The sequence below is a fragment of the Eptesicus fuscus genome, chromosome 5 (genome assembly GCF_027574615.1).
Source record: "Eptesicus fuscus isolate TK198812 chromosome 5, DD_ASM_mEF_20220401, whole genome shotgun sequence".
NCBI lineage: Eukaryota > Metazoa > Chordata > Mammalia > Chiroptera > Vespertilionidae > Eptesicus > Eptesicus fuscus.
In genome coordinates, this window is record NC_072477.1 from 2867803 (window position 1) to 2884418 (window position 16616).

General features: G+C 60.6%; 1 protein-coding gene and 1 long non-coding RNA gene across 3 annotated transcripts in view; one reads left to right on the forward strand and one right to left on the reverse strand.

Annotated features, from left to right (window-relative positions):
- CLMN (calmin) overlaps positions 1-9367 on the reverse strand; it is an 87970-nt gene extending 78603 nt beyond the window's left edge. For both annotated transcript variants that reach the window (XM_054715740.1, XM_054715739.1), the window contains exon 1: positions 9249-9367. In XM_054715740.1, coding sequence (XP_054571715.1) covers positions 9249-9330 — 82 coding nt within the window. In that variant the 5' untranslated portion in view covers positions 9331-9367. The remainder of the gene's footprint in view (positions 1-9248) is intronic.
- Positions 9368-14003: 4636 nt separating this feature from the next.
- On the forward strand, positions 14004-15049 carry LOC114229022 (uncharacterized). Its single transcript, XR_003615118.2, has 2 exons — positions 14004-14371; positions 14570-15049. It is a non-coding gene; the product is annotated as an uncharacterized LOC114229022 (long non-coding RNA).
- The last annotated feature ends 1567 nt before the right edge of the window (positions 15050-16616 follow it).

Genomic DNA, 16616 nt, shown 5'->3' on the forward strand with positions numbered 1-16616 from the left:
CTGAAAATGAGGCTGGCCCATGGCACGGGCGGCAAGCGTGCCCCGCTTTCGTCATCACAAAGCCTCCTCCTTGTCGCGTGTCCTGAGTCGGGTCCATCCCACAGGGACACGTGTCCACTAAGGGCCAGAGAGGAGGTGCCTTTGACTTTGTGGGTACTTCTCCGTCACCGCGAAACTGCCACTGCGGTACAAATGCAGCCCTGGACCGAGTGCAAACGGATGGACACAGCTGTGTCTCCATAAAACTTTATTCAAAAAAACAGGCAGTGGGCCGGATTTGGCCCACAAACCATAGTTTGCCAATTCCTGCTCTGATTAAAAAAAGAAAGAAAGAAAAGGAGACGGAGCAGTGGGGGGGGGGGGGGGGGGATAGCAAACGTTCTTTTTCTAAAATATATTTTTATTAATTTCAGAGAGGGAGAGATAGAATCATTGATTGGCTGCCTCCTGCACGCCCCCTACTGGGGATCGAGCCCACAACCTGGGCATGTGCCCTTGACTGGAATCGAACCCAGGACCCTTGAGTCTGAAGGCCGAGGCTCTATCCACTGAGCCACACCAGCTAGGGCACGGCAAACATTCTTTAAAGCCGGCCGTGTGACCTTGGACGCTGCCTCTAAGTCCTTCTGTGATGGACACAGCTTTCAAGCAGAGGTGCAGGGATGGGCGGGAGCAATCAGAAAAGGTTGCTATGGGAACAGGGAGTTTACTTTTAATGGTTCAACCACTAAAAAGACAATGACTTTATTTTTCTCTCTTTCCCTTGGAGACAGAGCAGGCCTGACCTTCGGCCGGCCGGGCAGGAGGACTCTGCCCAGGGCCTCAGCTGTTCAGTCAAAAATTAAATGCCAGAGAGTCCCAGGGTCAGGGAGGGCAGTGAGCATCGTCTGGGCCTCTTCTTCCTGCTCCTCCTCCCCCCGGGGCTGGGGCTGCTCAGAAGTCCCGCCTCCCCCGAGAGGCTGCTGGAGGCAAGGCCAACGCAAGCTCCAGCTGTGAACAATTCCGTGGGGAAACCTCTCCCTAGGCCTGCCGCCGCCTGGACTGCGGACGCCGCTCAATACCGACCGACCGACTGACCGTCCGACCGACCGTTTAGGTGCCCAGCTCCGGCTTCACCTGAGCCCAAGCACCTCCTCCATGCCAATGTTTGCGGGTGAAGGCAGGGACCCCGCCCCCAGGCACCTCCATGGTGAAGGCAGGAACCCATGCCCCTGGGCACCTTCGACTGTGCCCAGCGAGGTCAGAGCAGGGGTCCCACACCTTCCCCAGGCTTTTCATAGCAACTATCATTGATCCAGAACGAACCAGGAATGCTCCTCGTTTATTTACCGGTCCTAGTTTTATACGGAGTGAAGGCGCATTTACCGGTCCTAGGTTACACGGAGCGAAGGCGCATTTACCGGTCCTAGGTTACCCGGAGTGAAGGCGCATTTACCGGTCCTAGGTTACGCGGAGCGAAGGCGCATTTACCGGTCCTAGGTTACCCGGAGTGAAGGCGCATTTACCGGTCCTAGGTTACGCGGAGCGAAGGCGCATTTACCGGTCCTAGGTTACGCGGAGTATAGGAGCAGGCCCTCGGTGGGAGTGAGGCTCCAGCACCTGACAGGGAAGGAACCCAGGCACACGGCCAGCTGCGCTCAGCAGTGCCCAGCGGCCCACACCGCCGCCCGCCCACGTGTGCCAGGGACCGGAACGTGATGGCTTCACTGGGCACGCGCTGTCCTTGTGCCACCTTCCAGGGGCCCGTTGGAGCCTGATAGCCCACCCCTCTCCTTCTGTAGATGAGGAAACTGAGGCCCAGCTCATGGAAAAGGCTCCCCAAGATCCCACAGCAAGTTAGCAACAAAGCCAGGGCCAGACCCAGGACTGAAGCTGCGCCCCGGCTGTGCGCCCCGCCCTCCGTCCCCCCCACACACACATGACCTGCCCGTGGTTAGGGATGAGCCGCCTGGAACATGGCTTCACACACACACACACACACACACACACACACACACGACCTGCCCCGTGGTTAGGGATGAGCCGCCTGGAACATGGCTCCTGAGGGCAGAATCCAGAGCGAGCTCAGCTCCCAGCCGGGCGGGAAGAGCTCTCCACGGTGACTCAGCCTCGAGCCGAGCACAGCCTGGGGCAGGGCGCTGCCGCAGCAGGTTCCTGGAGGGCACGAAACCTCTGCACTTGATTTCCTGAGGTTTTTACCCAGAAACCTCCAGCACACCCACTGTGCCCCCCAGCGCCCTCGCTGTGCCCCCAGGAGCCGGGGGAGGCGGAAGCAGCCAGCAGCCTCCTGGACGCCTCTGCTCTGGGTGGGGGATCCGAGACCTCAGTGCCGCCCTGATGCCGCTGCTGTGTGCACAGGACGCGAGGAGGGACGAGGTGGAACCGGAGGGCAGGGTGCTGGGTGGGGGGGGTCTGTGGGAGAGGAGGCTGGGGTGGCACCCCCAACCAGAGCACGGAGGGCCCGGCGCCAGGCTGAGGGCCTTGGACTTGACCCTGTAAGCCAGTGCGGGCCACCACACCTTTTGCCCATCGTGATTCACGGGCGACGCTGTTAGTCCTGCGGTAGACCCAGGGGCTGCCCACGGGTTGGCCATGGAGACCCAGGGAAGGGCATGAGCAGGGACGTGTGTTGGGTGGCTGGTGGCGGGTAGACTGGAGGAGGTGACGCAAGGCCCCGAGCCCTCAGAGGTCCCTAGGGAGTCGGGTCTGCAGTGGCTCTGCGCCAGTGGGCGCAAGGAAGAACGTGGCGAGGGCTGACCTTTCGCCCACACAGGCACTGCTCTGCCCTGGGCCTGCCTCGGGGCTGCCCACCACTGCCCTTCCCTCTCCACAGATCCGGTGCACGCAGCCAGGCCGCTGCTCAGCCTGGAGGGCCGACCCACCGGCCTCCCCGGGAAGCTCCCCGCCCCCAGCGCGGGCCAGCAGCTCTCCTCCGGCTTCGCGGAGCGTGTGCGCAGGATGCGAGGGCTCCGTCTGACCTGGTTTCACTTCCCAGCTCCACTTACAAGTCCGTGACCTTGGGCAAGTCCTGTCACCTCTCCACTCCCGCAACACACACCCGCCTCGAAGGCTGGGGGCCGCATGGAAAGGCGTGTTACCAGCGGGCGGGGCTGACAGGGGCCTGCCCCACCTCTGTCTGGTCAGCTCCAAGTGCCCCCACACGGTCCCCGTCTGCTAACCCGGCGGCACTGCTTCCTGAAAGTTCTAAAGGAGACACTGAGGCAGGGCTGGGAGGCTCAGCCGGCAGAGGTGAGCACCGGCCTGGCTCCCCCAGAGCCTAGGCCCCCCCAACTCCATCCACCTCCAGCTCTGGGTGCCGGGGAACACTGAGGTCAAAGTTCACAGCATCCGACCCAGCAGGCACCAGGGCACCAGGAGACAGCCCCAAGCTGAACTGCCGTCGGCGCTGCCAGAGGCAGAAAATCCCAGCCCCGGTCTGGCTGGGCGCCCGCGTTCCGGCTCCTCACAGGCGGGGAGAGACCCGCCTGCACCCCTGTCCCAGGGCCCTATGCTGGGCGCACGCTGGCCAAGTGCACAGAGAAGGGCAGCGAGTGTCGGGGTGGAGGAGGCTTTCCCAGGAACAGGAGCACCTCCAAATCCCGACCGGACACCACCCGCTGACCCCAGAACTAGGGGTGCATTCAGCTGGACCCCAAGCCCGGTCACGGAGGGAGAGGGGAAGCCGGAGCGCCTCGTCATCAGGAAGGCGCTGCCTCGCCGCCTACAGCGCAGCCCGGTAACCGACCGCCTGTGGCCGCCATCCCACCCCACGTGGCTCCAGGGCAGGGGGTGGCCGCCATCCCACCCCACGTGGCTCCAGGGCAGGGGGGGAGCCGCCATCCCACCCCACGTGGCTCCAGGGCAGGGGGGGAGCCGCCTTCCCACCCCACGTGGCTCCAGGGCAGGGGGTGGCCGCCATCCCACCCCACGTGGCTCCAGGGCAGGGGGTGGCCGCCATCCCACCCCACGTGGCTCCAGGGCAGGGGCCGCCATCCCACCCCACGTGGCTCCAGGGAAGGGGCCGCCATCCCACCCCACATGGCTCCAGGGCAGGAGGGGAGCCGCCTTCCCACCCCACGTGGCTCCAGGGCAGGGAGTGGCCGCCATCCCACCCCACGTGGCTCCAGGGCAGGGGGTGGCCGCCATCCCACCCCATGTGGCTCCAGGGCAGGGGCCGCCATCCCACCCCACGTGGCTCCAGGGCAGGGGCCGCCATCCCACCCCACGTGGCTCCAGGGCAGGGGCCGCCATCCCACCCCACGTGGCTCCAGGGCAGGGGGGGAGCCGCCTTCCCACCCCACGTGGCTCCAGGGCAGGGGGGGAGCCGCCTTCCCACCCCACGTGGCTCCAGGGCAGGGGGTGGGCCGCCATCCCACCCCACGTGGCTCCAGGGCAGGGGGGAGCCGCCATCCCACCCCACGTGGCTCCAGGGCAGGGGGGCCACCAGGTGGAGGCTGCCCACACCCTGCAATTCCGTTTTCTCCTTAATGGAAGGTCAGCCACGTGGGCCACCCCCCCACCCCCCCACCCCACCCCCACCCCCGCTTCCTCCCGGAGGAAGAGAGCCTTCCTGCCCACCCTTCGATGAGCCGCCCTGGGGACACAGCACAGGGAGGCTGCATCTGCCCATGAGTCCGAGCGCCAGGGCGTGACCCGCCCCCGGGGAGGCCATCTCTCCGCCCGGCTCACCTGACTCAAAGGCAGCCAGAGGCCTTCCTTCCGCCCCCTCCCCCCGGGGGAGGTCTGGCGATGCCACAATCGTACCACGTGCATGGCAGAATGGCACAGTTCAGGGCCGTAGGAAACAATCCAGATGAGCAATTAAGCAGAGGTCAGCATGCCTCACGTCAGTGAAACATACAGCTCTAGAGGAAGAGGCAGCCCATCGGAGTGGCTCCGCGGTTGAGTGTCCACCTGTGAACCAGGAGGTCCCGGTCTGATTCCCAGTCAGGGCACATGTCTGGGTTGTGGTCTCAGTCACCTGCAGGGGGCGTGCAGGAGGCAGCCGATCCGTGATTCTCTCTCATCATTGATGTTTCTCTCTCTCCCCCTCTCTGAAATCAATAAAAATATATATTTTTTAAAAAGAGAGAGAAAGAGGTGAAGATGCCCGTATGTTCCCGAACCATTTTTCCTGAAATGCAGGGTCCCCATGCCTGCCCCTGGCAGCACCTGGTCCCAGGACGGGCGAGTCAAGCTTTCCGGAAAGAAGCAGACGGCCTGACCAGGACAGCAGCTACCACCTGCGCACGGAGGCCTATGATTACAGGCTCGGGAACGCCCTCTGTGCCCACCCTCCCATCACCATGACAACTGCGACCACCGGCGCTCCAAGGAACACACAGCTTACAAGACAGACAGCCCTTCTGCCTGGACCCGGGCTCCCGGGCGGGCTCCCACCCACAGCGCGCAGGTGAGTCCGGCCGCGCCCACCGCCCGCAGGGCTGATCACCGGACCATCCAGGCCTGCTGACAGCCACCAGCTGGTTTGGGCAGACGCTCTAGCATGGCGTGGGTGCCTTCTGGGCGTGGCCCTTTGGTGGGGACTTCCTGAGTACCACAGAGATAAGGAGAGAACACGTCTGTTTACATCCAATCAAGAGACAGGGAGGCCCAGGGGAAAATGGAGACAGAGAGGAGACAGATCCCTGCTGCCAGCCCCTCTCCCAGCCCCTTCTCAGGGGTGCTGGGCAGAGCAGCAAAGCTGGGTGCCCGGGACTGACAGCTTCTGTCCCCCACAGTAGCCCGAACTGCCAGCAACCCAGATGTCCCTCACCGATGGCTGTGCACACGGTGGACCGGTCCTCAGCCACAGCCGGCCCTGCGCACTGCCTCCCAGGGCTGGGAGCGGGACTGACGCGTATGCTGGGCACCAGCGGGAATGAAAATGTTCCCAAGCTGGAGTGCCGTGATGTTCGCACAACGCTGTGGATTCGCTAAAAATTACTGGAACGTAAACTTAAAACAGGTGAATGTTGTGATACGTACATCGCACCTCAGTAAAGCAGTTCCACAATTCCCCTCCCAAAACAAGCAAGCAAGCGGACCCATCGCTCCAACATGACGGGGAATAGAAAGGCCAGCTCCAAAGAGTACGCACTGTCCGGTTCAATGTAACAGGAAGTTCCAGAGGCAAAACATAATAATGAAGACCAGGGCAATGCTGCCTTGTGTGCGTTTGGGATTGTTACTGACCGGGGAGGGCGAGGAGGCACCCACCCAGGATGGTGGAACGCTCCTGCATCTTGATCTGGGTGGTGGTGTATCCATATGTAAAAATTTGTTGGGATCATCCTTAAGATCGGGGTCCCCAAACTTTTTAAACAGGGGGCCAGTTCACTGTCCCTCAGACCGTTGGAGGGCCGGACTATAGTTTAAAAAAAACTATGAACAAATTCCTATGCACACTGCTAAGTCGGCTGCATCAGGACAGGCAGCGGCGGCAAAAACACCCTGCGGGCCGGATAAATGTCCTCGGCGGGCCGCATGTGGCCCGTGGGCTGTAGTTTGAGGACCCCTACTTAAGATTAATGTGTTTTATATAAATGTATGTAATCTATATAGATAAAAGGCTAAGTGTCTGTCTTTCCCTCTGACCAGTTGCTATGATGCGCACTGATCACCAGGGGGCAGACGCTCGACGCAGGAGCTGCCATGACGTGCACTGGCCATTTTAAAATAAACGGCACCACGGACCTGGCGTGGACAAACCAATACTCGGCTTCCCCCAAGTGGGACACAGGCCCCGCCACCACCCCAGAGCGACACCCCACCAAATCGCAGCTGCCGAGACCCCATGGTGCAAAATGTGGCCCACAGCCCAGCTCAGAAATGGTCGCTGTGGGCACCAGGTAATGATGTCACATAGCAACGCCCAGCTTCCTCTCCCTAGCGACTAGCCTCCTTGAAGTTTCTTCAGCCCAGGAACCCGACTTGTTTTACAGCCAGGTGCAAACATTTTACAGTTTAACCAAATGTTTGTGAAGCGTGTTCCCGTGCCTCATCTCATTTGATTCCTGGAGTAGGTAGAAAGGAGACTCGGTAGAATCCTATTTTCTTTTCATCAGCCAGAAAACTGGAGATTCAGAAAATTTAGAAACTTGGCCCGACTGAAAAAAAGTAAGAAATGGTGGACCTTGAAAATGACTTCAGGTTTTCTCACTGCGTAGAATATAGTCAGACACTGCTGCCGTTAAATATTTTGCCCTTTGTTCTCCCTGCGTGATCTACAATAATAATCTGCTTCGTGTTGATATTTACTGCTGTGTTGCTGACAATTACCTGAGAGAGAAGTTGGGGTGCTTCACTGGGCTGGAAAAAGTATAGCTACATCAGAAAGCAGGTCTAATTAAGCAAGTGTATCTATATCTATAAAAGGCTAAGTTGACTCACACATGTGTGATACATATAAAGCTCTCGCTGGCGCCAATCGCACACATTTCAATATGTCATTGTCGATTGTGAATTTGGTTGACACTTCTATTATAGAGAAAGGGTGAATAGCGATATTAAAATATTTATTCTAATTTCAATGTGCATGGGGACACTGGTCATGTATAAGATGCATATGAAATATATACATAAGTTTAAAGTTTATTGTTTTTTTAATGGCAAAGGTTTGGATGCTCAAATTGTAACTGGCATTGGCTAAAAGTGAGGACAGTTCACTGGGAACTGAGAGACAGGAGCCCACTCAGTGCACTCCTACCCAACCTTCAGGACCCATATCAAATTATCCCCATTTGACGAAGCCTTCTCCCACAGTTCCAGGTGCACCTGACTGCTCACATTGCTGAACATCCCTTCACCCTGGGAGCTGATCCCGGAGGAATGCAGGAAGCTGCACCAAGGACTGACCAGAAGGTGCTTATTAAACACCCACCCACACTCACACACACCCTGACAGCCCAAACCAGCTGCCATCTCAGCAGGTAACAACGCCAGCCCCCTGAATAGGATGTCGGCTCTGGGGCAACAGGATCCAGGCAAGCGGCTCATTATCAAAAGGACTCATTTTCAGCATCTCCAGCGCAATCCTCCTTTTACAACACACATCACAGCCAGAAGGGATCCGGGAGCTCAGAGCAAATCCTTCCCACTGGCCGGCTCCCTCCCGCTCCAGGTCACCTCTGCCTGCTGCTGTCCTTGCCCAACCTGGGGGTGGAGCTGGCCCACGTGGGTCCCGGAAACATTCCACCGGGTGTAATGTTTAAACTTGACTGCCCAGCCACCCCCAGCTGGGGCTCCCTGCCCCGCCCCCAAGCCATAAAGTCATGCCACCTGCTGGGGGCAGGGGCAAAGGCCGCCCCCCAAACCTCTCAGTACCCGCCTCCCCACTCCCCCTGGGCCACCCCCAGCCTTGGAATCCCTGAAACCCCAAGTCCGCAGGGGAAGCGGCTAAAGCACCTCCCTCTGCCCAGGTCCACATGCCCAGGTCCATGTGCGCCAAGAGAGGCCGGAAGTGGAACTCTGTCCAGTTCTGCGAAGTTCACACACGAACCAGAGAGAGAGAGAGGAAATACACCTCCAGGCAAAGCAGCTTTGTTGGATGTTGGAGCGGGTGGTCAGGAGGCGAACGCGGTGACTCTTTCCCTGGAACTGTTCTGTGCTGTGTCCACCGTGAACACACTCCTCGGTTAGAGCAGCCTCACCGTGGCGGCGGCCACCCCAGCCCGCGTCAGAGGCGCGGCCACCTGGGTCTCCCTTCACCCCCTTTCCAGGCGGACGCGGGTCCGGCCCCCAGTGGGCGGGGCCTCTCGCCCCTCCCGAGCTGAGCGCGGGGCCAGGGGAGGGGCACCTCCCGGCCCAGGGTGACCGGCGGGGGCGGGTGCTCTCCGAACCCGCAGATCAGCCCCTGGCCCCCCGCTCCCCAGCCCCTCCCCGGCCCCAGGGGCACTCGGGCGGGAGGGAGTTCACACGAGGGCGCACGCTCTCTCCTCCCCTCCGGACCTGGGCCGCCGCCCCCAGCGCCCGGGACAAACTTCTCCAAACTCTCCGCTGTGGCTGGAGGGGACTCGTGACGCCCCGCAGAAATAAAGGGGACCCCCCCCCCAAACACACGCACGTGTGCCGCCCCACCCCCGGGGCCGGCGATGCTGGGGTTTGGGGGCGGCGCTTCCAGCCCTCTCCCTCCCAGCCAGGGAGGCACGGGGTGCGGACCGGCAGGGGCGGCGGGTCGCGGTGGCGGCGGCGGGGCGGGAGCGGCCCCCAGCGACCCCGTCCGGCGCCCTTTGCGGGGCTGCGCTTACCTTGCAGGTTCTGGACGCGGATGTCGCTGATCTGCCCGATGAGCCCCTCGCGTTGGAACCAGTCCCACTCCTGAGCAGCCATGAAGCGCGGGCGGCGGGCCGGGCGCCGGGGGGCGCGGGCGGCGGGCGCGGGGAGCCGGGCGGGCGGGCGCGCGAGCGGCACGCACCCGGCGAGGGCGCCGCGGAGCCGAGGAGCGGCGGGCGCGGGCGGGGCGCGGGCGGGGCGGGCGCGTTCGGGCCGCCCCCGCCGCGGGCGGGCGGCTGGCGGGCGCGGGGCGGCGGGTGCGGGCGCCCTGGCTCGCACTCACTCCCCCATGTGGGGGCGGGGGCCCCGGGGGGCGCTGGGAGGAGCGGAGGTGGAGGCCGGGCCGGGCCGGTGTCCTCGCCCCCGGTGTTTGTCGGGTGGATTGTTTGCTTGCAGACGGGCGGTGAGGAGGCGCGGGGTCCCGGCCCCTAGATTGTGATCTCAGGGGGCGGTGGGCCGCGTGACGCAACCGCGGGGTGCGCGCTGAGCCCGCGGGCCCCGGGGCCTGGTTCTGCCCCCAGCGCCACCCCGGCGCCCTGTCCCGCGGCTGACCCCTCCTACACGCCCTCCAGGCAGGGCCTGCCCGGCGGTCCGGTCCGGAGGGGCAGCCTCCTGCGGGGAGGTGAGGGGCGGGGCGCCTGGGGAGGGCCCGGGCCTGGGGAGGGGTGAAGAGTGTGGAAATGGAGTTGGGGGGGCCCTCCTCTATCTCCCAATCGGGCGGTGCGGGGAGCAGGGCAAACAGTTTGGATTTGGGGAACCTTTCTGGGGCATCCAGTCCAGGCACGGCCTCGCTGGGGTCTGGGAGGAGGGAGAAGCAGGGAAGGCTGGGCTGCTGGGGTGCCTCGGGCAGTCCTGGGGCGCTGCACCCCCACGCCACCCGCTCTGGGGCTTTAGGGAAGGTGAGTGCTGGGCCTTGCCCTCCTGTCCCTGTGTCTTTAACGCTGAGAGTCCCAGGATCTGATCTTGTTTGGGGCTCACAACAGACTCAGTTCTTTATTGGGTGACAGGCGGAAAGGCCGCTGTCTGGAATTGGCCCAGGGCCGGGAATGAGTTGGGGGCACGAGGGCTGGGACCCTGTCCCGGGCATGCGCACACACGCACTCACAGTGGCTTATAAATGGGATATTCCCGCGGGGGCGGGGAGGACGGCCAGGCTTCACTGAGCATTAAACCTGGGCCGTGTTCCTCATCGCTGTGTTTATTCCACTGAAACGCGGGCAGCAGGGACCCATGGCCTCCTCCCTCACTGACAGCCGCACGGAGCCCCGCTGGGAGCCCACCTGGGCCCTTCTCCCCGCAGGCAGATTGCTGGGAGCGAGGGGATGGACAGACAGCAAACAAGGACACACGATCATTACAGTGGCAGGAGGTTCCAGAAAGGAGAAAATCAGCCGGGGTGGTCACTGGGATGGGGTCAGGGGTCAGGAGAGGTCTCCGAGGACCGGCCTTGGGGCTGACCACTGAGACAGCCGGGTCAGGGGTCAGGGGTCAGTGGAAACAGGGCCTTGGCTCCCTGTGCGCTTCGCTCTTCTAGGTACCAGGGCACAGCCGGGACAGGCGCCCCGGAGCTGACACTGGTGGGGAGTCGGCTCCCGGGAGGGAGGCGGGGAATGGCAAGAGGCAGAGCTTGGGTGGCTTTTTCTCTCCGTTTGCGCTCCGTGGCCACAGGGCCCACCGGGAGCAAATCTTTACCATCAGACCGAACACCAGCACGTTCTTCTTAAGCTCTCGGGCCTTTCCAGGCGTCACCAGCCTGCCCCGCGGTCTTCGTGTGCAGGCCAGGAGGCCCCACGGTGCCAGGGGGGCTCATGGGTGCCAGGGAGACACATGGGTGTCTGGGCTCATGGGTGCCAAGGGCCTCACGGGTGCCTGGGCACATGCTCCCGGGCTTGAGGCGGGAGCTGGCTTCTCCCCGACTTGATTGGAAAGCGCACGGTCACTTCACACTCCAAGGAGCAGGGTCTGCTCGTCTGTCCTGGAGGGCAGGGCGCCGGTATCTGGCGGCACCTGATTTTGCCCCATCTGCCGGTCGTCTCTTGTTCTTTACACTTTATTTCCCGTAATTGCCATGGGGTGAAGTCGGGCTGAAAATACGTTTCCTTCCAAAGCAAAGAGCTGAGGAGCGTCAGCGTCCCCTTCCACCCAGAGGCAGGTCTCGGGACAGAGGCTCTGAACAGCGCAGGGCGGATGGTCCTGCAGGGTTGGGCCGTTTTTCACGACACAAGGATGCCTGTTCCTATGAAGGGATTCACCACCGCGTCTCTGGGGAGCATGGCTTAGGCGGGGAGGAGCCTGGCCACACAGACTGAGCACCCGCTGTGGCCCAGACGTTAGATCAGCAGCAGAGACCGAGTCCTACAGCAGGAAAAGGAAAAACTACCAAGGGAATGTTAGGTGGTTTCTAACGTGGACTAGGAGCCTGAGCCAGCACTGAACGTCAGGCTGGCCTCTGAAAGGTACTTCCTATCCATGGCTCTGACGTGTCCACATCACCCCTCTCCCTCAGTGTCTCTGAGCTCGGCCTCCCTCATTGGTCTCTGTGCCACCACCTTGCCCATCAATGCTGTTTACACTTTTGGATCCAGTGCTGGTGAAATGCTGGAAGTCCTGGCCACGCCCAACACTTCCGGGCCTCCGCTCACTCTGTTCCCTTTAAAATGCCCTTCCCTCCCCTGCTCCCCGCTCTTGACCTTCACCTCAGGTAGATTGCTGGGGGGGGAGGGGGGGAGGAGGGGATGGACAGCCAGTAAACACGGACACGAGATCATTACAGTGGCAAGTAGTCCCAGAAAGGAGAAAACCAACTGGGGGACATCACCAGGGTGGGGACGGGGGCAGCAGAGGTCTCTGAGGCCTGGCCTTGGGGCTGAACAGAGGGATGAAGGGAGCCACCACTGAGACAGCCGGGGTCAGGGGTCAATGGAAACAGGGCCGCCTGCGCCATCGAGTCCACCTCAAGAGAACCTTCTCCAACCCATGGTGTTGGGTACAGTCTCCTCATAGCCACGAACCCCACGCTCCTGTGTCTAGGTTGCGTGGTCCTCGTGTTTCCGGGGTGGTCCCCCAGAAACTGAGAACAGGGGCTGTGTGTGGTTCATCTCTCCGTCCGCACGCTCAGCACACAGCCTGGCAGAGCGCGTCTCCATACTGAGCGAGCGGGTGAGGGTGCCTCTTATGATCGGCCTGAACGCGGAACGCAGGGACCACACAGCACACAGTCGGCCCCGTGGCCCGGGCCCGAGGAAACGGCTGAGGGGCGATCACGAACACGCTCCCATATTGGCGCCGGGCAATGCGCACGCTGCGGGCGCCAGGCAGGTGCCAGGCGGTGCTGCTGCCTCCCGGGGCGGCGCAGCCGCCGGGGCCTGCGTTCCCGCTGGGGCAGGGGCGTGCGGTCCCGGGTCGGTACGCGCCCTCTGGCATGCACGGGCAGTGCTCGTTTTCTTGGCCCTTTCATTTGGGGGAAGAACAAGCTCTCTGTCTGAGGCTTGGCTTCCGGGAGTTTCCAGAAGCGGGTTTTCTTGAGGTTGCCCAATTCTGCTAGAATCCTGGTCTTTGTTTGAAACGGAGCCCTGCCAAGGGAGAGGACGAGACTCACGGAGGAGGCCGGGTCTGCACCTCAGGATCATCGAGTCCAACTTCGCTCCCCGTGGAAGGAGTTCCTGGGCGGCGGCCCTGTCCTTCCTGCCTCTGTCGGCGGGGACCGGGCACTGAGGCCCAGATGCCCGGCGGACGGTTTGCCTCTCACCCCGGCAGAGTAAGGACAACAAAGACAAGCCCAGTGTATGCGCCAGCCACTGCCAGGAGAGGGGCGTGCAGGGCTCCCCGCAGAGGGCGCCGCCCGCTCTGGCCTGCGCCGCGGCCTTCTCCTCCGTGTGCCCAGCCCTTCCGGGTTCGGACAGCCCGTCCTCAGCCAGGGCTCCGCTGGGCTTCACAGCCGCGTTAGGCCCACTGGGCAGGGATCATTTTTAAGTGTTTTTTTTTTTAAATATATTTTTATTGATTTCAGAGAGGAAGGGAGAGGGACAGAGAGACAGAAACATCAATGAGAGAATCATGGATCGGCTGCCTCCTGCATGCCCCACCCTGGGGATCAAGCCCACAACCCGGGCATGTGCCCTTGACCAGAATCGGACTGTGACCTCCTGGTTCCTAGGTCGATGCTCAACCCCTGAGCCACGCCGGCCGGGCAGCGGGGGTCATTTTTAGATGGAGCTTAAGGCTGCTGAGAAAACTGCTCAAGATCACAGAGTTGGCCCAACCAGACTCGGGCCTGCAGTCTTACTGCCCTGCCATTGCAGTCCCAGTACGGCTGGCCTTACGCTGTAGACAAGACTAGCGCACCAGTTTGGTGCCAGCCATTCCTGCCTACGGTCATGTGTATATAGCATTTTTTAAAGTCTTAGCTCCATTAAAATCACAGCTGTCATCTGCATCGAAACACTGATAGGAATTTCCCATTAACCCCAGTTACAAGGTTATCCTGTAAATAGACCAAGATGCTCTCTCCTGGGCGGGGGTCTGCATTATGATGTCACAAGGCCCCACTGTAGGGTAGAGACCCACCCCCACCCTGGCTCGTATAGTCACTTAACAAACATTGGTTGAATGGCCGCCCATGGCCTGGCCCTTGCGAGGACCCAACGGTGGGCAAGACCCAGACCCGGCCTGCAGGGCGGGGCCTCGGCTCAGGCGTTTGGGCTTCGTTGTGAGGACAGAGAGGAAGGAGCCTTGGAAGATGGAATGGGTCTGACTGTCCCTTCAGTGGTAGCGCAGAGGAGGGCCAGAGGTGTAGGCAGAGCTCGGGGGGCCTTGCTGGGCTCAGGACACGGGTGTGAGCTGGTGGTGGCCTACACCAGAGCGGAAGTCACGGACACGGATTCTCCGGTCGTGCAGGCCGTGGAACTGGCAGTACCCGGTGGCCGGCCACGGCGCGGTGCAGCCCCGGTCCCTCTGCTTCTGCGTCCAGTTTTGCGCATGTTTCTGGTGGTGGCGGCCCGGACCCCAGGCCAGCGGAGACGGAGACAGAATGCCTGGCAAGCAGGGCTGCCTAAGTCAGCTTTGTCTCCCCAGAGCCCAGGACCATGCTGGACACATAGTAAGTGTTCAGTACATGTTAGTTACATGTATGAATAAATGATATGCGTCACCAAGCAGTGATCCTAAAAGCTCTTTGAGCCCCCAGGCTCCACTAGCCAGTCTGGGTCTCTTCCGTGCCTTAGGAACGCCAGGTCTGCCCCTCCGCTGATGGGTTTTTCCTCGTAAATCCTCCCCTTTGATTGCTACCTGTCTCCAGGGATCCTGCAGGACGTGATGCAAAGGCTGGTGTCAGAGGGACAGGCTCAAGCAGAAGGACTCCAGGCTCCAGCAAAAGGCAGGAGAACGTGGTGTCCTGGACAGTGCGCAGACGGTGGAGGTCGGAGCTGTGTGGCCTTACGCAGGTTCTTAACCTCTCTGGGCCGCTGTGCTTTCCTCTGTGAAATGAGGCCCAGAATCCCTGCCTGTCAGGATGCTGTGAGATCAGAGATCTGCATGTAGAGAAGAAATACTTCTGGAAGATTCTCCGGGAAGATGCGGATCATTGGGATGGCATAAACGAACCCCACTCAGAAGGAAAACTACGCCCTGGATTGGGGAGATGACCTGTCATGTGAAATATGCATGTGTCCTCTGGGGTGTGGGGGTGTCGGTGGGTGGTTTGAAAAGCTCCTGCTCTCCAAAGTAGACAGCTCCGGGTGCCCCATTTCCATAAATAAAACCCTCCGTTTCTTCCAGGTTCCGCTAGTCAGAGGCAGCTCCCCTGGAGACAGCCCTGCTAACTCGCTTGCTTTTCTGCTGGTATTAGAACACTAGCTAAGAAGTGTACACTTCGCAGTAACACAAGTGGTAAGAGATTTTTTTCCCCACAAAGTGAGAGACTGACCACGTGGAGATGTGGGGGGAGACCAGATGCAGCCGAGGGAGAGGAAACAGCGGCCTGATGTGTTTGCGGCCGCACTGCGGAAATATAGTATATCTATACACTGAGTGGTCAGATTATTATGATCTCTGAACGCATAATAATCTGGCCACTCAGTATATATATATTAGAGGCCCAGTGCATGAATTTGTGCTTGGGTGGGGTCTGGCCAGCCTGGCCAGGGGGAGGGGACATGGGCAGTTGGCCGGCCTGCCTGCTGGTCGAACTCCTAGTCGAGGGGACAATTTGCATATTAGCCTTTTATTATATAGGGTTATATAGGATATACACTGAGTGGCCAGATTATTATGCATTCAGAGATCATAATAATCTGGCCACTCAGTGTATATAATTTTTAAAAACATTTTGGAATCAAAAGTAAGCTTTGCTGCTATAATCCCAGGAAGGGTGTTTGGAAAGCCACAGCTTGGTGAATTAAAAAAAAAAAAAAGAAGAAAGATCAAATAAACCCCGGGGACAGCCCCCGGGCTGACGTTCCCTGCACAGGCAAGTCAAGCTCAGCAGATCAGGGTGGATGGAGGTCTGCTGTGCAGGCAGCATTCCCGAGAGCTCACTCTGTGCTGAGGGTGGCGTCCAGGGCTTTGCATCATCTCATCTAATCTCATCAGCAGCCCTTTGAAGGCGGTTCTATTATCATCCCGATCTCACTTCCGAGGAAACTAAGGACAAAGAGTTCAGTAACATCCCTGAGGCCTGAGGCCACGGGGTCACAGGTGAGCAGAGGAGGACATGGTGCAGAAACAAAGTCTGGTCTTTCCTGCACGAGGCATTGGCCTTTTGGCACTGGCCCAGGTTGCTGCGTGGAGCAGGCCATGCGGGAGACAGACTCCTGCGGAATAAGAGCAGCCAGTTGACCACAGGGGCCCGTGTGCCCTCGGGTCCGGCAGGAAAGCCTCTCTCCTTTCCCTCCCCCGGGAGGTTCTCAGGTCTGTGTGCAGTGCTGGGCGGGTGTCCACCTCTGACCCCGAGTTCTCAGATGGGTCAGAGATCTCTGTGAAGAACCCTGGGCGTGGCTCTGCTGGAAACGTATGTGTGTATGCATGTATGTATGTATGTGTGTGTGTATGTGTGTATGTTTGTGCTGTTCAAATGGATTCTAAACACATAGGTTCCAAGCCGACAGCAGGTCCTGTCACTTTTATCTGGTCTCCAAATCCATCCTGGGGAGTCAGTGCCCACCGAAGCCATCGTCAGCCCTCACGTGAAGAGTCGAGGCTGACCCCCTTCCCGTGAACCGAGGCTGGACTTCATGGCTTGCTTGACCCAGAGAATGTGGTGGAAGCGGAGTTCTGAGAGCTCTGAGGCTGGGTCACGAGAGCCCTTGCGGCCTCTTCGAACGCCTGCTCTGGGGATAGCCACGGGC